We start from the raw sequence: 26,077 nt of genomic DNA, 5'->3' as shown, positions 1-26,077 counted from the left end.
TGAATCGGGAGCGAGTCAAAAAGAGTAAAGATGCATTTAATTTCTGATGACACTGAGTTGTCAGAAGGACTAATACCAAAAAAAGAGAGAAGTGACATATTTTAAATCTATAAATTGCATTTCGTGTTCATTTGTCACCTCCAGGAAAAGCAAATAAAGTTTCTTCCTTCTCCCAAAGTGGATGATGAATGATTGCTTAGGGTTGGGTGGCGGGAGCCTGTGTCACCCCGTTATTGACTTTCTATGGAAAAGAATTCATCTACAGAGGCGGTGAGCATGGTGTGTGTGCACACCCTGCAAGGCATACGTAAGCTGGTTCTAATCACTCATGGCTGATCTGAACAGAGAATAATTACTCTCCTGTTAAAGACAGGCTCTTCCCCTCATCTCCACCCTTCTTGCCTCCAAGTACAAGAGCAAGGATTTGTTTGAGAGGACTCAGACTGTCAGTGTCCTGGGGTCTATGGACTGCATTCAACCAAAGTCAGGTATCAAAAGAACTCACTCATTTACTCACTGATTTGTTCATTCGTTTGTTTAAAAGATGTATGGACCATGGGTGCCTGGGTGGCTCAGTTGGTTAAGCGTCTGATTTTGGCTCAGGTCATGATCTCACGGTTCGTGGGTTCGAGCCCCACATTGAGTTCTGTGCTGGCAGCTCAGAGCCTGGAGCCTGTTTCGGATTCTGGGTCTCCCTCTCTCTGTCCCTCCTCCACTCACACTCTGTCTCTCTCTGTCTCAAAAATAAATAAACAACTATAAAAAAAAGATGTATGGACCTACTATAGACCAAGCTTTATGCCAGGCAAACAAAGACCCCTCTTACTAGAGAGCTCACTTGAGGAATAGTGTAAAGTTTAGATTCATGCTTTTTACAAAGTCCTCCTAAAATTCTCTCATTATGATCATATTATAGAATACAGAGAATTAAACATCAAAACCCAAAAGGGACCAGAGAGTCAGCATAAACCAGCAAAATCAGGGATCATTGAACATATTTAAGAAATATAATCTATTGGGGTGCCCTGGTGGCTCAGTCTGTTGAGCATCTGACTCTTGATTCCAGCTCAGGTCATGATCTCATGGTTCGTGTTTGGTCAGGTCATGATCTCACGGTTCATGGGTTTGAGCCCCATGTCAGGCTCTGTCTGCAGTCACTTAGTGGAGCCTACTTGGAATTCTGTCTCCCTTTCTCTCTCTGCCCCTCCTCCACTCATATGCACAGGTGTGTACTCTCTCTCTCTCAAAAAAAAAAAAAAAAAAACTTAAAGTGTAATCTATTATTTTTGAGGAGTATTCACTAACGTGAAGGCATTATTTTGATAATATTTCCTAGGAGAACACCTTTTTGAGAAGATAGTACTTTATTTATAAATGATATCATTTATGTCTAAAGACTGGATCACACTTATTTTCACATTATTTCCTTTTCTCAAATAGGTTAAACATTTTCTATTTAGATGTTGCTTAAATTATTTATTTACTTATTACATTACTTTAAATAACCTTCAAAAGGACACCGTAAACTTCAACCCATTTGAAATAAATTACTTAAAAATTTGAATTTAAAAACTGAAATAATAAGATTCTACTTATTCAGTTAACAGTAAATTGTTACATACTTACTGCTATTCAACCACTGCACTGATTGTAACCTAATTATGTTGAAGGCTATGATTAAGTAATTGAAATATTTTATACACAATGGTACATACGCATGTGTGGATATGCATTTGTATGTTTCTGGTTCTGTTAGAAATGAACACAGTCCCTAATATTAAATGGAAAAAAAAACCCAATACAGCCATGATATCATATATAGATGTGAATAAAGACGTAGAGGAAAGTACACACATGGTTTGACTTGTGGAAGGAATAGGGTCATGAGCAATTTATTTTTCTTTTATCTTGAATTCTGCTGGCAGCCTTGCAAAGTTGTTTGTGCAATAAAAAATGGCTAAATAAAAATGGATCCAGATTGACCTGTTTGTTTTGCCTAGATCTGAGCAGAGGTTTGAGAGAGGAACCACTGGAAGTTTTGGGTAAAGCAGATACACCTATAAATCTTACCGGGGGAGTTTCCTAACATCTTCCATCGTTTCCAAAATGTCAGGTTTTCAGATAGAGGGTTTCAGGTGAGGACTGTAGAGAGAAGCTGAGATTTGAGTCTACATTATTTTCAGCCCTCAGAATAAAAACCAAGGGAGCCAGGAGTTTTGTTTATTCAGTATTAACTATCCATGTGTTTGAAATGCTTGTGGTTTTCAGTCTCCCCTCATTCAATATTGTCTGGAAGTGAATACCTCATATAGTCTCATGACTTAGAGCATAAGTGAGTATCAAAAATATTTTAGACGACACATGAAAATCAGCTTGATTTGAAGATATTCTGGAGGCCTACTGTTTTTATTTTGATGAAGCAGTCTGCCAGGAGAAGCAGGTGGTGGAGTCCGCACTCGTGGGAAGGAAGGAAAACATATTTTGGTTAACAGGGAAATAGAAAGTCAGAGGAGGGAGAAAAAAAAAAATCACCTTGCCTGAGACAATGGATGCTCTATATAATCGAACCTCTTTGTACTATCATGGAAATTACTTTCTGGCACTAATGCCGAAAGGTATTATATATTAGTTATATATTATTGTCAACTGTGGTTGGAGACACAAAGCATTGTGATCGTTTGACGACTTATTTGTTATTTGGAAAATGACAGCTTTTATGTGCCAATAAATACGAAATCAGCTGCAAGTATTCCTGTGAGTTTAGGAACCATCTGAATGCCCTTTCTTAATTCATACGATAGAGTTTAATGAAGTCACGTGACCTGTACTTAGTAGATTATCTGGCAGTTCTGTCTCAGCCATCCAATGAGGGAACCCTGTCTGCTTGGTGAGTGAGAGACAGAGAAGCCTGTGTAACTTTGTCAGAACTGTTGGTTGATGGACAGTGGCATCCCTGGAACATGGAATGAGGCAATTAGCCTCCAGTTTTGTGTGTGCTTTTCATCTTGTGCAGAGTGTGGCTGACAGCCACAGCATCCCGCTTTCTCTGCCACATCCCTTTTTCCTCTTCCAGAAGAGCAGGCTGAAGGAATAGCAAGGAAGCTTAAATTCATCCGGGGTTACATAAACACAGTTCAGGCTGAGTGTGTCTGGTGTGCGATGTTCATGTGCCATTTGCAGTGACAGGACACCACTTTCAAAGATGACACTAACTATTCTGAGGTTTTAATATGATTGCCTCCAAATGCTTGAGAAATCCCCATGTATTTGTCTGGTCTGCAGATCTTTTATGACATGACTCTATGTTTTTTTTTTTCTTTCCTTTCTCTTTTCCTAGAACTGCCGCATCCTCACCTGCCAGTCTTTAAACCCTGGGCTGCAGTGATTTCTCTTCATACAGACACACACTAAGCACATCTTTCATGCTTCTCTGAACCAAACTCGGAAAGTGCCAATTAATAAGTTGATGGGGAAGAAGTTAATGGGTAACATTAAGGCCACCTGTCCAGAGGCATTAGGTGCTCACTTTGACTGAGTGAAAGGAGACCTGCAGGGAGTCGGGAATGGGGCACTTTATTACACATTCCTAGTGGCATAAAACGAGAGAATAAAAAGCAGTTTTAGGGCAGCCCCTCCATCTTGTTCCTACTGTGGATTGTTCACACTGCTCTGGCCATGGTTAACCATCCTGACAAGAAAGTACAAAGCGTCTGAAGCTGAAGGTTTACATATGTAAGCATATTTCTGGGTCAGTAGGCTAAAGATTGAGAACATCCAACTACTCCTTCCTTGGCACTTATATTCATATCTGCTCAGACTATTCTGGGCGTCTTTCTAGTTCCGCATGACTGCTCTGAAAACTCTTTTCATTCATCCATCGATTCATTTGGAAAGTACTTACTGAGTATAGAAAATATGCCGGGCCTTACCCTAGCTACCGGGAGTATACTTGTGGGGGTGAAAAAGAGAGGATTATCAAAGATCCCTGTTCTCATGGAGTTGATGTACTAATAGGGAGTCTGTAGATGATAAGCAAAATAAATCAGCAAATTATAAAATAGGTCTAAAGGTGATAAAATGTGGCCTTATGCAATTTCTAGAGGGGGCTTTAGAAAGCTTAGCCTCTGAGCCAAGACTCAGAAAATCAGATTAAAGGCAGGAGGACATGGGATATTGTTGTGTGAACAAGAGGGCTTATGATAAGAGAGAAAAAACAATGGGCCCCCTCCTCTTTCTATTTCTTTCCACCTTACCCACAGCAGACTGTGACAAGCCTGCCTCTTTTATTCCCTCTAAATGCAAAGTACACACGGCCCACTAGCAAAGGGGACTGAGGTTAGGGGAGCAGTACGACATATTTCAGATTAAGGAAATAACCTTGAGATAATACAAGGGGACCCATAGAAGAAAATAAAATGAGCTTCACTCTTTTCTCTCTCTTCCTTCCAGCATGCCTGCTTCTGACTTTTTAGTGAAAATGGTTTAATGGCGGGGCGCCTGGGTGGCTTAGTCGGTTAAGCGTCCGACTTTCATTTAGGTCATGATCTCGCGGTTTGTGGGTTTGAGCCCCACGTCGGGCTCTGTGCTGATGCCAGCTCAGAGCCTGGAGCCTGTTTCAGAGTCTGTGTCCCCCTCTCTCTGGCCCTCCCCTGCTCGCGCTGTCTCTCTCTCTCTCCTAGAAATAAATAAAACATTAAAAAAATTTTAAAAAAATATTAAAAAAAAAAAAAAAGAAAGAAAATGGTTTCATGGCTTTGGTCCAGGAGAACAGACCGACAGAGCCAATGTCCTTGTTTAGCCAAGCATTATTTGCTCCTCTTTGCTCTCTTACCAAAATGCTAGCTTCTTTCTAAGTTTTGTAAGTTTGGAAACTTAACTTTTTGCTGTCTTCTTTCCCCAACAATTCTTGGCTGCAGATCATGTTACTCACAGACCCAGAGATTGAGAGCAGTTTACTGATCAGCTCAGATGAAGGGGCTACCTATCAGAAGTACCGGCTGAACTTTTACATTCAGAGCTTGCTTTTCCACCCCAAGCAAGAGGACTGGATTCTGGCCTACAGCCAAGACCAAAAGGTGAGCGTGATTACCTCGTTTGAGACAACACTGCATGGTTTTCCAGGGAACAGACCGCTAGTTCATTGTCTCTATGTTTCTTCCACTGTGCAATAGCCTGAACTCTGAATCAGGGGGTCAGGAGCAGCAAGGATGATTTCAGGGTTCTTTCTTGAGCTGTGTAAACATCTGAAATAACCTACAAGGAAAAAACCTGACGCTAAAGAAGACAGGGTGGAGAAGCAGTTCCTAATAGACGCTGCAGGCCATCAGAGGCTCCTGACACCCATGGGATTTGAGACAGTGTTTTGTGCATGTGGGAATGTGATCATTCTTCTGGATTAAGGGCCCATAACTTTTTTTCAGAACCTTATTGGGAAGGAAAACTCTGAAAAAGTGAAGAACACTAGTGATTTGCTAAAACAGTAAGAGAAATGGCCAGAGGAGTAGTAATAATGTTCATAGAGGACATTATTCAGAACCAAGTCATCTCACTCTGACAAGAGAACTCTGTCTTCTCTTGGTGGTTGTGTTGAAGGAGAGGTCTGCTTTTTAAGAGCATTGAATGAGGTTGTGCTAGTGTGTGTGTGTGTGTGTGTGTGTGTGTATGAGAGAGAGAGAAAGAGATGTGTATATATTTTATGTGATATGTACTATATACTACAGATACACCGTAAACTACCTTTAGCCCCCACTTTTAAGAAATTTACATTTTCAGGTAGAATATAAGGTGAGCAACAGCAGATACAATTAAAGAAACAAAAGATTCACGGGCAAATAGGAGACTCTAGTTACAAAAAACAGTGGGAAAATAGGTGAAATATTGCAATGCTACTTGTGAAGTGAATTATTCAGTGAAGTTATTTTGCTAATTCTTTTTATAGGAATCTTGTGCTAGAAATTACATATATTTAAAGAAATACTGAACTTCTGCGAGTGAGGAGATCATTCTAGTGTTTGGGTTTTTTTTTCTGTTGCGCAGATATAGATGTGCGGGGTTCTTCCTGAAGGCAGGGAAGGGGTAGATGCAACCTTCCAAGATCTGTAGTGACTCGGGCATTTTGGAGGAAGCAAATTAAAATTCTTAGGATTGGAGTTTTATTCATGCTGCCCTTACTGCCAAACAAAATGCACATTGAGCCTAAAAATAGAAAAGATTTGCAATTAGTATTTTTTTCCTCTTGAGCAGCCTGGCTACCCCTTCAGCAGAATGTACAATTTCATTCCTGGAGTCAAGCCACAGTGCATCTGGTCCAAGATGGTGCAGTTACCAGAGGCGAGGCCGAACAGCTCGGGACACAGAGCATTAGTCATTTAATCCACTGGGTTTATTGTATTTTCTTTGACAGTTGGTTAATTTTCCCCCTGATGCCAGAGGCACAGTGTGGACCAGATTCACCTGGCTAAGTGGAAACTAAGCATCTCTGGAGTTGCGCTGGAGGAGATGCCCAGATATGTAACCCTTCATGTCCCAGCACTCCAAACAGTGCCTCCCACAGTCACTGTGGCAGAGTAGAGAACCGTGGAGGAGTGAGGACATCTGAATTGTAGCCCCAACTCAGCCACAGTACTTGCTGAATGGTACTTGGTGTTGGTCTTTGCCTTAACATGTGTTTGAACAGGTAAGTATACTTGCAGGTGCACTTCTAGTGAGATTGACAAAAATATATTAGAGTCCAGCTCTCTTGTAGATGCTCATCATGAGGCAGTGTTGGTTGAAATCACTTTGTCAAGGAACATTCAGTCCATGTGGGAAGAGAAAATAAATGTACATGGGTTCACCAATAGTCTAAGCAAGGTCAAAAAGGCAGTACCCTCATTCACACATAATAGATACCCAGTTGAAGTAGCTGCACAGATTATAAGAAATTGGTAGCCCAAAGTTCAGGAGATGGATTTCACCTTGACCTTAAAGAAAATGTGTCATACTTCTGTTTGGAGGATCACACTTTACACACGAGGAATGTCATATGCAGTGATATAAAGTTAGAAAAAGTGTTTGCAGGGTTGGTGGGAATGTGTCCATTTGACCAAAACTGAAATTTGGTGAAGTTCATTCTGTATATATTTTTGGAATCTGATCTTGACTGCTTCTTGCTGTTTTGACTGCCTGACTTCTAGGCAAAATAATCTTTGTTTTTGTAATTAGGACCCTTTTGAAAAATTTGGTCAGTGGGATAATGTGTTCTACAAAGGTTAATCTGGTAGCAAAGTTAGGATGAACTAGGGTAATATGAGGTCAAAAGCAAGAAGACCAGTTATCATTATATCACAGTAGTCCTGGTCTAGACCAAAAATATCTTCTGTGACCATGGACCAAATGAATTCTATCATTTTAGAGCTGGAAGAAGCCCTAAAAGTCTTTGCTGGTATGTAGCCAATAAACCAAAAATAGGAGAAGTTAATGAATTTTCCCAAAGGGAAAAACAACTCATTGGTATTGCATGTCAAAGTTCAGTGAATGGAATAAAGACTTACATGAAATTTAGTAGCATTCTCATTCTTGACTGTGCCATCTTGAGATTAGCAGGTAGGCAGAAAGAAACCAAACTTTCTCCCTAGAGAGAATGAAGGAGAAGTCATCCAAGAAAAAAAAAAATCATAGATAGCCTTCTAAGATGAGTAGGGGATAGAGTATTCCATATCTTAGGGCTTGAATCACAGAATGAGGAGTGGGATGTTGGCTGGGAGGGGAGTGAGCTGCAGCCATCAGATGAACTGTTGGCCGACGCAGTTGGCTGGAAGTCAAATGGAGATGGTCTGTGGCCACTCAAGTGGGTCAGAGACATGGAAATAAGAGCCGACAAACACCCGTGACTCATGGGGCTTTTAGCCTTGATGAGATGCAGTCCTGAGCACCACAGAGAGCCCTGTGCTGGTATTGGCAGGCCAGTGACTGCATCTGCCCAAGAAAAGGATCTGCCCAGGAAAAGAACATTTCTTCTTTCATGAAAGGATTGCCTATCCATTTTCCTGAGACAACTACTATTGCTGCTGTGGCAGAACTCCCAGTGAAGACCTCAGCCCCACCACTAGTCTCTGCCCCGTTGGAGGCTTTTCCACACCAGCCTACGGTGAAGAGAATCCTCAAGCAAAAGGTGCTGTCTCTTGAAAAGGATCTTCTTCAGGTGGCCACTCCTTCAGAACTCACCTGTGAATGGAGCCCTCCTCTCTCCGCTCTTCTGGGTCTCCTGTCCTCATTGTTGTCTCAGGCACACACTCCCTCTTTTGAGTACATACTCTCCCTCTTTCGCCACCTTTATTGTCCCCTTATTTCCCTGCCATTGCCTTTTCTCTCCTTCAGCGCAGGAGACTTTTGAGGCCTGGAGTTCTGGCTTGCGGGACAGAGCCCCATGGGCCACAGTGTTCCGCTCTGCCTGCGTCTCCTCTTGTGTGCCTCCGTACCCGGTGGAGGATTTCTGATAATGAGCATTTTAAAGGACTCAAAGAGTTTTGTGGAGCAGATTGTCCTTTCTGGCCCAAGACAGAGTTTGACTGGCCATCAGTTCCATAGGAAATCAGATTTATTTTTAAAAAATAGCTTTTAGGGGAGTCTGAGTGTCTCAGTCAGTTAAGCATCCAACTTCAGCTCAGGTCATGATCTCAGAGTTCATGAGTTCGAGCCCTCATCAGGCTCTGTGCTGTCAGCACAGAGCCCACTTCAGATCTTCTGTCCCCCCCCCCCGTCCCTACTCCACTCTTTCGCTCTCTCTAAAAGAAATGAACATTTAAAACAATTTTAATAAATAAAATAACTTTTAATCAGGGACAAATGTGTACGGACAAATGCCCTCAGAATTCATAAAATCAGGACTTCTGATGTTTCGTCTTTTTTTCTGAGAGAACTCTGACTATGATATTCAATGTCTAGATGGTTGCCAAGAAGTAAAAGCTTTCTTGAAAGGGTATGTGGCTCTCAAAGCACCACAGGAATGACTGAAGTGGGAAACCAGAGCCTTTTTTCCTTTGAAGTCCTGAAGTACCCTGGCTACTTACGGAACCCTGTCCGGAGCCTTATACAGTATAGACAGGGAGGTTAGCCTCCTTGGCTTATCATGGGTCTATGTGAAGATGTGCCTTTGGAAAGCCCTGAAATTTCATGTCAAATGGACAGGGGGGTACTGGCCTCATGAAGTCCCACTGGTAAGAATTCTTACAAAACAGCAGGGACGCCACAAAGAACCCACAGCATTTCATATAGGAGCACCAAATCCTTGCTTTCCTTTACTTATTTATTTTTTTTATTTCAGTAATTAAGCAGCAGGCAAAGCAAACATTCCGTACGTTTTTTTGTTTGTTTGTTTGTTTGTGTTTGTTTCTTTGCCTTTGGAAATGGAGCTGGTGCCGGAAAGCAGAGAGTGAGTTCTTCACTTCCTCGTTAGTTTGCCCTCACTTGCTTGCCTCATTGCAGGAAAGCACCCAAGGAAGCCTTAGCAGCAGGCTGAGTCTGCCAGATTACAGCTTTATTTTAATTTGGCAATAAACTAGTGTACAAACTGTGCTGTAAAACATTGCCTCCAACGGCATCTCTCAGTCTGTCTTAAACACCTCACTAAACATGATGTGTTGGGAAACATTTGAAATGAGAGAAAACAAAACGCAGATGTGACTGAAAGAAAAAAAAAGAAGAAAAGTATAGGAATGTGCATATACCTCAGCTTTGCAGACCACTGTGGCACTGGGCTCCCGGCCTTTCCATTAAGGGTTGCACTGGGGTGTAATTTATAAAGGGCGGAGGCTCTGCAATGTTGGGAAAGTGACATGAACACTTGGAGCTCAGGCCAGTGAGCAGCTTAGTAGGAGAGGCCCCCTCACCTGCTCGCTCTGCTTATCCCCCACTGTCAAGCTCTGCAGGGAGCGCTGCTGGCTCTGACCCCTTTTCTCTCGTCCTGTGAAGTGTGCTTCCTCTTGCCACCCATGCGGATGTCCAAGTTCATCAAGGCCATGAATGACAAGCAAGAAATCGAACTGGGGGGCGCCTGGGTGGCTTAGTCGGTTAAGCGTCCGACTTTCGCTTAGGTCATGGTCTCGCGGTTCGTGGGTTCGAGCCCCGCGTCGGGCTCTGTGCTGACTGCCAGCTCAGAGCCTGGAGCCTGTTTCAGAGTCTGTGTCTCCCCCTCTCTCTGACCCTCCCCTGCTCACACTGTCTCTCTCTCTCTCTCTCCTAGAAATAAAATAAAAATATATAAAAAAAAAAAAAAAAAGAAATCGAACTGGACAAAGCGGCTGGGTCTGGGCTGTGGGAAAGTGGAGAGCAAGTGTTCATGTAGACATTTAGAATGATAGGGGTGGTGAGATGTTGGAAGACCCCACCCCATTGTTCCCGCAGTCTTGGGTAACTCATCCAGTGTCACCAGACTTCATGTTTCCTCAAGAGAAGGAATCCTGGTTTCTATTAGATGTGGTATTTTCATACTTTTAAGTATTTACAACTAACACAAATTTTAAAAAATTCTTCTAATGTTTATTTGAGAGAGAGAGAGAGAAAGCACAAACATGGGTTTCAGGTGTGCCAAATGAAAGGGAGACACAGAACCCAAAACAAGCTTCCGGTTCCAAGCTGTCAACACAGAGCCCGAGGAGGGGCTCGAACACACAAACTGAGATCATGACCTGAGCTGAAGTCAGACACTTGACTGACTGAACCACTCAGGTGCCCACCTAACTCAAAAATGTAGAACAGAAAACGATGTGGGGAAAGAATCTCATCTTGCTGCCTCATACACCATTTTTTTTTAAGTTTTATTCATGTATTTTGAGAAAGGAAAAGAGTGCAGGAAGGCAGAAAGAGAGGAAGAGAGAGAGAATCCCAAGCAGGCTCTGCACTGTCAGCCCAAAACCCAGCGCAGGGCTCTATCCCACAAACCATGAGATCATGACCTGAGCCAAAGCCAGAAGTTGTCTGCTTAACCACCTGAGCGACTCATATGCCCCTGTGTTGTGAATTTTTTTAAAAATTGCATCCAAATTGGGTGATCAATTCTGTGGGAATAAGACAGAACCTTCCAGACAGTTTGGTGGGCCACCCTCCACTTTGTGGCAGGTCTAGAATATTCACCAGTTTATATTGTTTCATTTTCTGGAGTCCTATGATTTGATATTCCAAGTAATATTGTGTGACAGCCTGCTCTACTCCTCTGTATTACACAGAATCACAGAAGTAAGAAATCGTAAGCCTTGCATGTTAGCCTCACCTTCAGTATTTTGGCATTTATGTGTATGTGTGAGATATACACAAAACCAAATCATAGCTTTAAAGGGGGAGAATATGTTTTGATAAGGAGGCTCTTTTCACACATAATTGAAACCCTAAATATTAACAGTCAGCATGGTCTGTATGAGTAAAGAGTAACTTTGTGCTAAAATGATATATTGATAGAAAAGGAAAATTATACTGCCAGTACGTTCAATAGCATACCAAAGAATTTTAGTAACTTGCATAAAAGTAAATTAAAAAAAAAAAAACTTCTTTTAGTTTCATATCCATTCCTAAAAACAAAACAAAAACAAAACTCCTTTCATTCCTTTTTAATCTTTCCTACTTCTCCTGACTCGGTTCTAACAGAAAGCCATTGCTGAACATGGCTGCTCTGGATACTGGGAAATTGTGACTGCTTGAAAAAGGAATAAATGTCAGCATTTTCCAAAACTCAGTCATGGTGATTTCTCGCCAGTGTAGACAGTACAGCAAACCAGATAAGAGCATGAGCTCTCTACTCTGTCAGGTCCTACCAATAGCTGGGTCACCTTTGGCAGGTCCCTGTGTAGGTTCTCCAACTCTAAAGTAAAAGTAATAACAACAACACATGCCTCACAGGACCATGTGAGGACACTGATATAACATACGTACAACACCTACCACAGAGCCTGGTGCAGAGTAAGCATCGTAGAACTGCCAGCTAGTGTATTATTCAGAGAACTGAGAGAGAGCTGACCTGGTGTGGCATAGATGGATTTAGACACAGGGCTGCCTGAAAGGTAGTTCAGTGTCTCTCTCTCCAGTACCTGAAGTCATAGACACTTAAGTCAATGTCAGATGCCCTCTTAGCATTCAGTCACTAAAAGGTACCCTGGAACCAGAATGAATGGAGCAGGGAAAAACCAATATACAGTACTCAGAAAGTATTGATTATAATAACAGTAAACCATTAAATATTAAAGCATTTGTCTTCACAGTCACTCTGTTTGTTTTTTAATAGACTTAGTAGCCCCTAAATGTCAAATGGCAAGAGTGCAATAAACGATAAATAGATCCTTGGAATTGAGCCCCCTGGGGATATTCGAATAATTTCTGCACAAGCACAAATACTGAGGAAACTGATAGCTACCTAATGCCATCCCATTTCTCCAAGGGACTACATTAAGGAAAAAGGCACTCAGTTATGCATAAGAAATATGTCGAGCATATTCCTTCTGATTTGGTAGGATTGCAATGTGCTTGAAATTTTCCAATGTCAGAGCTGATTTCTATTCTCATGAATATGTAAATGATTTAAGTATCCAACTACAAAATCAGCAATTAGAGTTGAAACCAGGGAGCTTGCTAAATGTCATCCCCAATGCTTGTTTATAAAATAAATTCTCCAGCTGAAATGCCATCATTTGTAAACAAGAGAGGCCTCTGTTCACCTTAGATACCTTGTTTAACTAGATTGTATCATTATTTTTCACTTGCAACCTGGAACACCTTGATCTACCTGTTCCTAACCATGTAAATGGAAGGGGATGCAAGAAGGAAAACCCCAACATATTGAAAGGAGTTATTAGGATGAAGGTTTGGACAGGCACAGCTATGCTATTTGGGAGCTATTGAAGCTTTGAAACAGGGTTACATTTTTTTTTTTAATTTGTGCAACTTTTTAGCTAGCTCTTTTGACCTGTTCTGTCCACCAGTACTTGCTAGAGCCACAGTATAGTCTGTGTTTGAATGTCTTCACACTCCATCCTCACTTCACTAACAAGTCCAAACACCAGAAACCAAAAAACTGTTTGTCTCCCTAGAAAAACCATTATGGTTTTTAAATTTTCTTTAATTGCCCCCCCCCCCCATTTTTATGTAACTATCTCTTCCCTGTTTGACCTACCACATATTCCTCTAACAGATGCTGCAGTACCCATATCAGGAGCTGATTTCACAGCAGAGGGAGGATTGTTGTTGGAAGATCATGTGGGAGGGGAAGCAAGGGCAGTGGGACCTGTGAGCCGGGTGGAAACCAGCCCTGGCTGGTTCCTAGCCACCTGCACCCCTTGTGATAGAGAGGATTTTGCTTGTAAAATCTCCTCCCTCTCCTCCCCCCATCTAAGTGATGGGGGCTTTCAAAAGTGACCCACTCAATGGGAGCGCCTGGGTAGCTCAGCCACTTAAGTGACTCTTGATCTTGGCTCAGGTCATGACCTCAGGGTTCATGAGTCTGCATTGGGCTTCGCAGACTTTGTCCTGACAGCACAGACCTTGCTTGGAATTCTGTCTCTCACTCTCTCTATGCCCCTCTGCACTTGCTTTCTCTCTCTCTCTCTCTCCACTCTCTCTCAAAATAAATAAACGAACTAAAAAAAAATGACCCACTCTAATGTTCCACTTCTGGTCAGATGTTTTTCTTTTTAAATGTCGTTTGTTTATATTTTTAATGGGGTCCCCTTCCCTCCCTCTCAGACCCAGGGACTCCGGCTAATCCAGGCACTCACCTGCCCGCTGCCCCAGTGCACCACCTTCCAGCTGGCCTGCCTTCCCCGTTCCATCCTCACAGTGCTCATGCATCCGTCTTACAGAGACACAGTTCCAGTTATGTTCTCAGTGGCAATTTTCTCCTGCTTATTTTTATGTTTCAGAATTGCTAAGCTTTATCATCTGTGCATTTAAATAATGGTATGATCATATGGCTGTAGAGGGCTACTCGTTTTATCATCAGTGCCTTGATATTAGGGGATTTGTAACATTGGTCCTATTTCAGCATCTAATTATTTTATTTATCTTATATTTATTTGTCTATCTCTACTAAACCAAGATTCCATCTTATACTTGATATATATATCAATCCCAGACCCAGGTGCATAGGAAGTGTCTACAAATGAAAGTGGACCTTGGTCACTTATTGACCCATTCTTCCCATATAGCCCCAGCTCCATATGTCTAATCCTCCAAGCCTGCCTCAAAGTGCCAAACCCAACTGTGAGGCATGTGACAGACTACAGTGACAGCTGGGGAATGGCCAGTGACAGATTTGATAAATCCAGCCACAGGAGTTTGATGGAGCCAGCGATATGTCATCATTCCTGCTCACTGTTCATCAGCAAAGGCTGAGTAGCCAGCCTTGGTGCTCTTGTCTCTTGACCTCGTTGACATTTGGGTCCAGTCTCTACTAACTCCCTGCAAGTTTCAGTAGGATTACATCTGTCCATCCTGCACCTAGGCTCTGTTTATAGCCTCTGCCCCAACAACTGCACTTTTCTGCACACAGCCCAGTCAAGCTGGGTCTCTCGCAGTTCACAAATGAACAACAAAAACACTACTCTAAGCTTTGTAGCTCTGTTTATTTGCTCAGACTGACCCATTCATTCTGGAACACTTTTTATCCACATGTTTATATTAAGGAATATTAACTGTACTTCTAGGCCCAAGTTCAAAGCTCTGCCAGATTCCCAGTCTGGAAGATTCTCTCCTACGTAGGCCACCATAGGACTCTGAACAAAGCATTACATGCAATTGTTATATGTTATCTGTGATATTCTCTGCTAAGCTAGCTTTTGGTTTGAGGAATTTGCATGTGCTGGTGACAGGAGAGCTGGTCTGGGACGCCATGATGCTTCTCTCAACATGTATCCCTGTACCAGCCAAGAAGAAGACTTGTGCCAGCAATTGGTGAAGCTTTATCACACAATTTCAGGTACCGCCAGATGTGTTTTTCCCTTAGAGTGAGTTCAGGCCTTCTCCTGTGCTGTAGAACCAGAGTATCAGAGCGTCCTTCTGACGACCATGGATTTCTGTGGACGATTTCTCTTTGTTCTTGTTGAAGCTGGTGAAGGAAAGAGCTTGATATTTGCTGTGCCTCAGGCCTGGCGTTAGGAATTCACTTGAAGTCCTCAAGGTGCCATCTCTTTCTTCCAAAAAGAATTCAGTAACAGCAGTGAGAACTGGAGAATCATGAGGTAGATGAGTGCTTTGTACCCAGGCCATCCCCAGGGCAGTATTAGGATGAGGCAAATAAAATAAAACTGACAGGGTTTTCTGTCAGCCTTCTCAAGAAGTGCAATTTGCAGGCCTCCTGCCTCTAGAATGTTAAGGGCAGAGAAGTAAAAAAGGAGCAAGCAGTCATCCTTGAAAAGAGCCCACAGCAGGAAGTGTTCTGCCTACATGGAAACCTCTCAAGGAGTCTGTTGGGAGGAGACCCAGGGACCTGCCTCCTCACAGGGAAAGTCTCCATGAGGAGCTTTGTGGAGAAAGCATTCAATCCCACCAACCACAGATTTCAAAGATGCTATCACTCTTCCCTTTTACCAAAGTGTGTCCTTGCACCAATTTCCGAAGCGCAGAAGAAAATCCCTAACGTGTACCTGTCTCACTTTGAAAGAGTGGCTGCATTGATCTGATTTAGAAATACTGAGAACACTTTCCAGGGACAGTGATGATCGCAAGGTTTTGCATCAGTGCATGGAAGTGGGATTTCTCTTCAAAGAAGGTTGCTTCTCAGCCAGGGCTTCAACCATGTAAATGGTAATAAGATGGAAAATGGAAGCTGGCAATAGCTGTGCTCATAGCATCTTCTCTCACCCCATCTTAGTCTGCTGAAGATCAGGAATGCTGAGCAATGCCAGTGACTCTCACTGTTTCTCACCTGCACACTCTCTGCCTCCCTGTAGCACCCCTCCTTATTCACCCCTGATCCACAGCTTGCAGCTCTACAGCCTCCTGAGGATGGTGCCAGAGATGGCTGAACTGGTTAAAAGATTACAACAAAACTAACCCTTGCCATTGTGTTCTTTGTGATTAACTATCTTTTTATCTGTACTCTTCTTACAAGAGATGAAGGCAGATGCAAGAAAACAAACCAGTGTGAGAGTCTAAAAAAGAAGAAAAAATAAGAAAGAAAAAGGAAAGGTTGGGTGGGAGAGGAGTGGGGAGGGAGAGAGAGGGAGAGAGACCATTCAGGAAAGGAGCCTGGCAGGAGGGAGAAGTATTGATGGGCCCAGACCAGCATAATGGCAACGTGGAGGGTCCGGCCCTGAGGCTGATGGTAGATCTGGAGCGTCGGGTGAGCATTGGGTTTGTGGTCATGAAGTTATATTTACTGAGGCAGGAAAGAGGTCTCCGATAGATTAGGATGATTTGAGACAGGAAGGGCTTTCTGCCTTGCATTCTTAGTCAACCAGAATCCTTTCCCTGTGCCCTAAGATTTCTGCTCCTTCAAAAGTTTTCCCCAATAGCTCGTACCAGTGTTAGCACAGTAAAACCAAAACCAAAACCCCGTCAAGAGTGGTGTTTTGGGGTTCACAACAGAGGTTAGTAGATGAACATTGCCCTCCTAAAACAAATATTGTGTCTTCTTCCCTCTGTTCTCTCTCTCTGTCTCTCTGTCTCTTTCTCCTTCTCTCTGCTCAGCATTACTGGAGAAAACTGTTCTGTTTTCTCTGATGTGACAGATAGTAATGATAGTTCTCAGTGTTGTGTTCTGACAGTCAAAAGAAACCTTAGAGCCAGAGACAGAGAGGGAAATAAATCTTATTTAGGTACTGTCAACACTATGAATTTTATTAAAGCATGTTGACTCATTCTACACAAAAAGCCTTCCACTGGTGGCTGAGACGGTGTCATTGGGTAAAAGGCCTTGATCCCTTTCTCAGCTTTATGGAGGAGAATTTTGCTGTAAGACTCTGTAGGTTTCATTAACACATTAATGTGAGAGGCTACGAGTTAAACTTTTCTTGCTATGACCCCAGCCTGCACAGTGGGGGGAAAATTCTCTAAGTAGTAGGTAGAGTACACAGAGCAGCTTTGGCTAAGGGGAAATAGGCAAGACCCTGCTTCCAAATCCTTGGAAGTTTCGAATGTACTGGTATTTATAGTTTTGGTTTGTTCATTTGTTTATTTTTCAGCTCCAAGCCTCTACTATGGGTCCATGGAAATCAAACAAATTCCTCTGATCAGTTCCCTTAATTTGCCCATTGGGAAACCTGGGTGGTACTTTACTGGGTAGAGTCATCACTAGGGAATTTGGATGGTATAAAATCCATACATTTCCTCCTCACTCATCACTATGTGCTAGACCCTTTCTAGAAAGAAAGGATTCCTAATACCTATGAGCTTTGTAGTCAAATTAAAGGGGCAGTGAATGGTCTCAGATATTTTAGAGTGATGTAAGATAGGGAAGAATTCCTGCCTTGTGTTCCTAGAAGGTTCTCTTGGAAGGTTTACAAAGCAAGTTAACATAAATAGGTGGCCTGTAGTTTGATACCGTCTGTTGAACTGTAGATCTTTGGAAATGAGATGACTGGGAATGTTAGTGTGTAGGAGAAGGTTCATAGAAAAGGTATATTTTGATCTGGGCCTTAAAAAAAGACTGGCATTGAGGTAGGCAAGTCCTGAAGCCATTGCAGCCAGAGTGTGTAGCATCAATCAAGGCCTAGCAGAGGGAATGTGTTTGGATGTGAATGAGAGAGTGAGAAGGTGAGTCCATCAATACCAAAGGGTACCTTTCAGGAGGGAAGACTGGAAATAATGTCACCGAGCTGAATAAGAGGCTTGGTTTATTGGATTAACTGGTATACCTACTACTTGAGGGGCCTCTGGGTGTTGACAAATAACAAAGCAGCCTCTTGAAGAGGATAAAAACAAATATCGTGGGATATACCTGACTGCTCCACAGATTCTGAATCCAAGCCTAGAGGGACCAATTATAAAAGACATAAAGAGAAAAAGACACACAGATGCTGGCACCCAGTGATTCCTCACAAAGACACATTCTGTGGGGGGGCAGGGGTGGCCCCATAGGAGCCCGAAGAGTTAATATTTGATTTTCAGGATATCCATGAGTCCAGCTTCACACCCAGAATTGTTAGTATTTCAAACCATCCTGCTTCTGTTACATTTGCATAAATCCTTATATATAAGTATAGATATTAACATACATTTATATATAGACATAGGCACATACAAAGGTGTGAGTTCTGTTCTCTTTAAATTCATGGAAAAAAGTGTAGCTCTGGGCTTTCAAAAGATAGAGCAAGGGGAGAGGGAGAAGCAGACCCTTCCAGATGGGGTACTTGCTGTTCTTCTCCAAGTCTGCACATTCAGGTGCCTTGTGTTTGCAACATGCTGGTGAACACGCAGCAGGACATGTGGACCCTGGCGCTTGGGCTCTGAATGGAGAGGGAGTGAGCTGTCCCATTCTTTGGTATCTCTGTGAGGGGAATGCCTCCCCATCTCTTCCTGGCACTCTTAAAGGGAACCAAGCATAAAACGTATGCAGGAAACCTTTCCCCAGCCATGATGGGGCAGAGAAAAATAGTAAGACTTGAAAGAAAAAGCCACAAATTCTCCTTGACCAGATACCCAAATACTATGTCATTGGAGCCAAGTGAGCTGCTTGCTTAGCAATCACATATTTTAGGCTTTTCTTTTTGGCTTTGAGTCTGTTTTGATCTACTGGACATATTGTCATGGGAAGCTCTTCCAGAGGTCTGTAAATACTCACTTGAGCTGACCTGTTCCTTGGACTTGCCCAGTTCCTCTGCAGTCTTGGTGAATCACTTGGTGAGTCATTTGACCCTTCACTGAGTGCTGAAGCTGGAGAGAAGACTAGGCTGGGCAATCATCGTGTTCAGTATAGATGACTCATTATCCACTCACTGTGGGATTGAGCGAATGCAATGGTGGCAGATTGAGATGTGAGTGGGTTACAGACCAGTCACATAGTAGAAGGGAGATGTTCCAAATGATATTTATCAAATCAGTAGCCAAATGTCCATGGGAACCAAAATACCAAGAGCAACAGGAATCTCTGGGCTGCCATGAGAGGACACTTCTGTAGAGCTGTAAAGATTATCAGAGAGGAACAGAGGTGTGGAGGGAGCCATAGTCAAGAGCAAGATGGAAGAGAGGAATGACATTTGGAGGGGATGGAGTATGTGGAACATTAGATCATGTCTCATGAGCAGTGTTTCTGCAGTCACCCCAGGGGAGTACTGAAGCCATGTAGCATGTAGACTTGACCTCTTACCAGCTGTAGAGCCATCTGTAAGTTAACTTCATATATCACAGGGATGATGTGTGGATGAAATGAAATAATGCATGGGGAGCCCTTGGATCATAGTGAAAGTGTAGTCCATGTGGGTTGTCGAAATAGCCTGGAGCTTCTCTGGCTTTTGTGGAAAAGACCAACAACACTGGCTCCTCTGGGCTGCACGGTCGGTTCCAGGCTCCCTAACTGCACATTCAAAGCCTTTCCCAAGTTGCCCTCAACATTCACATCTAGATTTATTTAGATAAGCAGGCCTTATTTGTATACTGTCCCTGCACATCTCACCACGTTGACCCACATTGCTCCTTTTGTAACGCCTGTCCTGTTTTTGTCAGTGTGAGTGCTGCCATTCATTCGGACCTCAGCTGAATCCACTCATGTCTGGGAAGCATCCCTGACTGGTTCCCAAGTCTCCCTCCTTGGCATTCCTCTGCCCCTGGTGGCCTCATGCATTTCTCATGACTTTAGTCAGGTTTAGGTTCTCCTGTCTGCTCTTCAAGAGCCAGGTCTCGCTTTTGCACTTCTTTGTATTCCACACAATGATCTGCTCAGGATGCTGCTAGGTCACGTGGTACCGCTGACTCTGTCACCAGGTAGAACTGAGTATGAATCCCAGCTCATTCGAATGTTTAGAGGGTATGCAGTTTCCAACAAATCACTTTATCTTCCTGAACTTCAGCTTCTTTGTAAAGTGAGGGTATCAATATCTGACCTGCAGAGTGTATACGAGGAGTAGAGATGATATGTGGATCATTTACCTGGCATACGGCAGGCGCTCAACAAATGGTACGCACTAGTGTTGTTAATGTTGTTATTATTGGTCCAATGAACTAATATTTGTATATCCTCTGTACCACCGGGTCATAGTGCTGAACAATTTCTCTTCTCAACAGTTATACAGCTCTGCCGAATTTGGGAGAAGGTGGCAGCTTATCCAGGAAGGTGTTGTGCCAAACAGGTTCTACTGGTAAGTCTCATTATTTTTGGTAACACATTAAGAGGTCACCTAGTAAATGAGCTGTGAAGGTTTTTTTGTCACTGAGAGCTCTCATGTGAGGTCTGTCCTTTTTAGACATGCCCACATCCTCCTACATGGCGGAATGTGATGTTGGACTAGTCAGCATCTTAAGGGAATGTTAAAGCTGTGTCACAAATTACTCAATAAGCTCCAAATAGATCAGTGAGATTAGTGAACAGCAATGGCTTTGTAACTGTTGTTTTATTCTGGTTTGATGGGACTTGTGAAATAGACACTTAAAAAAACATTTTAATTCTGATCTTTATTACTAAAAGCACTATAAACACATACATTACAAATTCACATAAAGGTGTTCAGGGTAGATAAGTAGATCTTATTAGTCTAAAAGTAGCTCTTCCTCCTGTTCCTGATTTCACGTCTCCTAGGTCTCATCATGTGCGACACAACCAGCATTCTTAGGCTCTTATTTCTCCTTCCATGACTGTTCTGTGAGTTACCAAACATATGTATATTCTTCGCTTGGGCTGCTATAACACAATACCATAGACTTGGTAGCTTAAACAACACATTTCTTTCTCATGGCTCTTGAGGCCAGGAGGTCCAAGGTCAAGATGCTGGCAGATTGAGCTCCTGGTGAAGACCGGGATATGTCAGAGGATATTACAAGATGTTTCAGAGGATAGTGCGGGATATTGCAGAGCGCTGCCTTCTCACTTTGTCTGCACACAGGACAGGGGAAGAGAGGAGCAGCAAAAGAAAGAAGGAAGCAAGGAAAGTAATATTCTTTCTAGTTTCTACCACCTATGCCCATCCTTCAGATGAAACTGGAGGTGGCTTTCCTCCCTGGGAATCGGTGGCCACAGCTGAAAAGAAGGGAGTGGTTCCTGGGTGGCTTAGTCAGTTGAGTATCCAACTCTTGAATTTGGCTCCGTCCACAATCCCAGGATCCTTGGATCAAGCCTCACAACAGGCTCCATGTTGAGTGTGGAGCCTGCTTAGGATTCATTCTTTCTCTCTCTCTCCCCCCTCTCATGCTCTTGCTCTCTCTCTCTCTTTCTGTAAAATAAAAAAAATGTAAAAAGAAAAACAAAAGGGAAAAAAGAAGTCCCTTTCCTTCTTTGTTTCCAAGGGCCTAGATCCTGGCAAAGCAAGAACAAAGTAAGAAGTAGTCTAGTACGATGTTGACTTTATTTATCAGCCACTTTTGAATTTGCCATTTAACCCCTGCCCGAAGATGTGACTACCTTACTTAACCTAATCTGCCCATAGAAAGGACATTTAGATTGCTCTTAGACGTTTGCTGGTATCAACAGTACTCTAAGAATGGGCTCAGACAAGGGTTTCAATACTTAATGTCCACATCATTCAGAATCATTGGAACCATGACCTTCAAGGAGCCCCCAAGCTCCCTGCTTGTTGTGTGTCTCCCCTTTACTCCTCTTGAAATTACACTGTCTCTCATCAGCCTTTGGGCTTTCAGGCACCTGATGGCTCCCCGAACCCTCCCCAGTTCTCTCACTTCTAAGAGCAATGCATTTTCATCTTTCTCATTTTCATACCCTGCCTTAAACACCCCTGTGGGAGTTGAAAGCCCAAGGAAATGCATTAGAGGAGTCTCTTTTAACACACTTGTGAAACTGCCTGAGAAAGTGAAGGGCAAATCATTTGCAAACAAACTGGCTCAAAGAGAACACATAGAAAACTGTGTATGGGACAATACCTTTTTTTCCCCGCCTTGTAAAGAGACATTGATAACTAAAGTAGATCCTGGGTGCCTCAGCTGGTTAAGTGTCCAGCGTCAGCTCTGGTTATGATCTCATGGTTTGTGGGTTCGAGCCCCAAGTCAGGCTCTGTGCTGACAGCTCAGAGCCTGGAGCCTGCTTCAGATTCTGTGTCTCCCTCTCTTTCTGCTCCTCCCCTGCTCACACTCTGTCTCTCTCTCTCTCAAAAATAAATAAACAATGTTTTTAAAGAGAGACATTGGTAACTAAAGAAGGTTTTTGTTTTGCAAAAGCTGTTCACCTCTTTCCCCTGCTGCTCTTGCTCAGAGGTGGTTTGAGCATTGCTTTCAGGGTCCTTGCTGGCCCCTCTTTTCTCCAAGAATTCCCTTCTAGCTGTGACTTAGTCTCCCCTCTCTGGCGGGTGTTTCTTGTTGTCTTATTCATTCTGTCTTACTCACAAGTATGAAAGGCATCAACCTTGCATCTCCATCTGTTTTGCCTTGTAAATTATGAAGTCATTTTTTGGAAAGAGGGTCCATGTTTTTTTGTTTCTGTTTTTGTTTTCATTCTCTCTCTGACTTGGTGTTCCATGTGCATAGTTTGCCAATGAGGAAGTTTAAGGGGCAGATCTTTCCTCAAATCCTGCTTCCTAGTGACTTCAAATAGCTGCCTGTGCACCCAGCAAAAGAAAGGAGAAAGTTGCAATTCACAAAGGACTAGAAGGACATATGTTCCTATCAATAGAAACGAAGGAAAGCACTGACTAAAAAGATGGACAAGGAAAAAGAACTAAGATGGGACTATTTCCTGTGTAAGTGGTACATGGTACACAATATTTTCTAGCTCATGGAAGGTCTTATTCACAAACAGCATTTTGTGGCGAATGGACCAATCATTTCTTTAACTGGTGCTACTGTGGTCCATTTTTTATCTATTCTTTGAATAAGGGTCTTTTTTCTGAAAGCCTGATTAGCAAAGCCCTTTTAACCATATGTCATAATATAATTATCTTTATAAAAATGATTGTGGATGAATCCTGATTAATCTGTTAAGTAAAATAAATAATACCCCTCCTTCTAGCTTTGGGAACAGAGAGATGCATCTTGTCCATTCAAGCCCCACATAGTGATAAGCATGATTCAGACTTAAGCTATTTAATTCTTATAAAAGTTTAATGAAGTAATGGAGTAAGGCTTGCATTATCATCGTGAGCAGATAGGGAACTTGTGGCATGGAGAGGTTAACTAATTTAGCCAAGGTCACACAGCCAGAAAGTAGCAGAGCTGGGATTCAAATGCAGATAGTCTGGGTCCAAAGCCCATACTCTTCTAAATCAGTGGATTCCATTACCTCTACCTCTTGGCATTTTTTTCTGGGCAGAAGCTATGAGCCCTGGAAATTCAGCCCATTCAGGCAGATGAGAAGAGAAAACCCAAAGCTCTTTTGGCCATGCCGCCTGCATGAGTATCTCTCCAACTGGGCTTGGCAGATGGCTCCCCGGGGTCCTTTAAGCTCCTTGGTTTTTCCAGAGAAGGCATGAGATGTTGTGAATTGCACAGTGCACATGACTGTTGATGAAAATCTCTTGATCTCTGGCCACATGGTCTGTATTTCTGACTGAGCAACTTCCTGAGGCTGGCAGCAAAGGTGTCAGTCAAAGCAATATTTATTAGACTCACTCCTGGAAACCAATTGCTTCCAATGACATGGGAACTAGGGGGCTATCTAGGATTGCTCAGCAAGCTTAATTACAAGAGGCCCCCTTTAATCATTTTTGCTTGGAGCCTGACTGCAGGGATGTGGCAAGACCTGAGAGCAACTTTTCTGGTGATGAATCATCTAGTGTAAGGGACTCTGGGTAATAACATAGCATTTCCCATAGAGAAAAATGAAGATGAATTCATATCTTTTCCTCATCACCTAGTACACTTGAGAAATATCTATTCTGGTTGGCAGTAGCGATGCCGCCTCTGAAAGTAGTTGATGGCAATTAGAAAATAATTATGGAACGTAAGACCTTATTCTTAAGTTATCACAGCAGTCCTGTTAGTACTACCATAACTAACATAAATATGAACTGTCCTCCATGGAGTTCATATTGTTTTTAAAACAGATATATATATATGCTATATATATATATGCTATATATATATATATAGCAGCTTATAAAACATATCTTAGTACAATATGGCCCTTACAAGAGAAGGTGTCCTTTATATTTAACTAACTGTGATAGCAGTCTTGTTCTTTACTATGTCAGAAATCAATTACACTGGGAGGCAGTACAGCCTGGAGATTAAGGGGCTCAGAGATACTGAGGTATGAATTCTAGCTTTGCCATTTACTCAGTAAGGGATCCCAGGGAAGTTACTCCTGTGTGTCTCAGGTTTTTCCTCTGTGAAGTGGAAATAATTAATACCTACATCATTAGATGAGATGTTTCTGATGAACTTGTTACATTCCTTACACCTAAGAATTGTATTAAGTGCCCACCAACTAACAGTAACAATATTCCTAATAGTGACTGACCTACATCTACTAGTTTTACGCCCCCCCCCCCATGTTGGCTTCATTCTCAGGTTGGTTTTCCCACTTGTGGTAGTGATGGACATTATCAGTTTTACTTTACATTCTAACAGTTTAGAAGCCTCATCAAACCAGCCTTCCTCTTTCCTCGCATTTCTAGGCATCAGATCTGAATGGTTAAAGCTATACAAGGCAGTGCATTACTTGTGCGGGTCAGGGAACTAAAACAGGTGATGGCATTCAGTCCCAGGCAAACTGCCTGGTTCAACGTTAGGGGAGAAATGATTGCAAAACAGAAGGAAAATGGGATTTTTTAAACAAAAAGCAAGAATAGATTTTTACTAGGGAAAAAAATACAGATGGGAGAACTGAGCATCAGCAAGGTAGAGTTCCATAATAAGGATTGGTATTAAGTTACTAGAATGATCTGGGTGCATGACACATCATACCATTTGATCCTTATAACAAGTTTGTGAGGTAGGGATTCTTATCCTCATTTTCATGAAATAGAAAAATGATGTATTTTATCCAACATAATATATATAATATGTAATACAGCCAAGTTTTGAAACTGGGTCTGTCTGAGCCCACAGCCCTTGCTAACAGTAGTAAAAATCAGCCCTATAGTTAAGAGTTATCTCAAAACTGCATCCTCCAATAATAACGGTTTAATAGTTTAATAGGGAAGAGCCAAGTTTTTGCTTTGACATTGAACAAAGACACAGAGCTGGAAGATCACTGGTAACCCAAATGCTTGAATAAAGTGAAGTTCCTGCCAAAAATTCACTATTAGAAGTTGCTGAATGTGGCCTTGTTGGGATTTGAATCAACTTTTTAACAAAGCAATGGAAGGCAGTTTTCATTATAAACCACTCAGCAATCTATTATCTATGCAAAAGACAAGGCAGTCTTAGAGCTATTTCACTTAATTAAAAATAGGTTCAGACTTATCTTATTGATTATGTTGCTCTGACATATAGAAGGCTGCTGGAAGCAGGGACCGTTGAATGGTGATTACGTATATTTTGTGACTAATTCACACACAGAAAATTAAAAGTTGACTCAACAATGAGCCTTTGTATTCTGGGATGCCAGCCGTGTTTCAGTTATGTCCCTCAGGGGACACATGACAGCCGTATTGTGCAGCAGAGACACAGGAATATTCGCAAATCTACATTCCATGCTTTTGAGGATGTATACACATTGTCATCCATTCCCATGATTCAGTGTCAGTCCATACAAATGACTCCCCATTCCATACCTTTGGCAACGAGTCCCATTTGTTGAGCACTCACCGTGTGTCAAGCCCTATGCTAAGTGCCTTGCATACATTGTTTCATTCAGTCCTCAAATCAGTGATCAGAAATAATTTAGTCATCAAAACTTTTTCAAGATATGTGATAGAAAAATGCAACCTGTCTTAAGGAAAAAAAAATTTTAAGAGATAAGAGCTCATAGATCTAGAAAGTCTAAAGTCCAACTTTATCTAGACTCCACTGATTCAGAGGCTCCTTAAGTTGATCAAATCTTGATATTTCAGCTCCACCCTCCTCGATGTTAGCT

General features: G+C 42.3%; 1 protein-coding gene across 4 annotated transcripts in view; it reads left to right on the top strand.

Moving 5' to 3' along the window:
• SORCS1 (sortilin related VPS10 domain containing receptor 1) overlaps positions 1-26,077 on the top strand; it is a 500,902-nt gene that overhangs the window by 314,719 nt on the left and 160,106 nt on the right. For all 4 annotated transcript variants that reach the window (XM_039217305.1, XM_039217304.1, XM_039217306.1 and 1 more), the window contains exons 4-5: positions 4,917-5,075; positions 20,182-20,255. In XM_039217305.1, the coding sequence (XP_039073236.1) occupies positions 4,917-5,075; positions 20,182-20,255 (233 nt within the window). The remainder of the gene's footprint in view (positions 1-4,916; positions 5,076-20,181; positions 20,256-26,077) is intronic.

The sequence above is a fragment of the Hyaena hyaena genome, unplaced genomic scaffold, assembly GCF_003009895.1.
Source record: "Hyaena hyaena isolate Hyena2069 unplaced genomic scaffold, ASM300989v1 scaffold_677, whole genome shotgun sequence".
NCBI lineage: Eukaryota > Metazoa > Chordata > Mammalia > Carnivora > Hyaenidae > Hyaena > Hyaena hyaena.
This window is presented reverse-complemented; position numbering and strand designations above follow the sequence as displayed.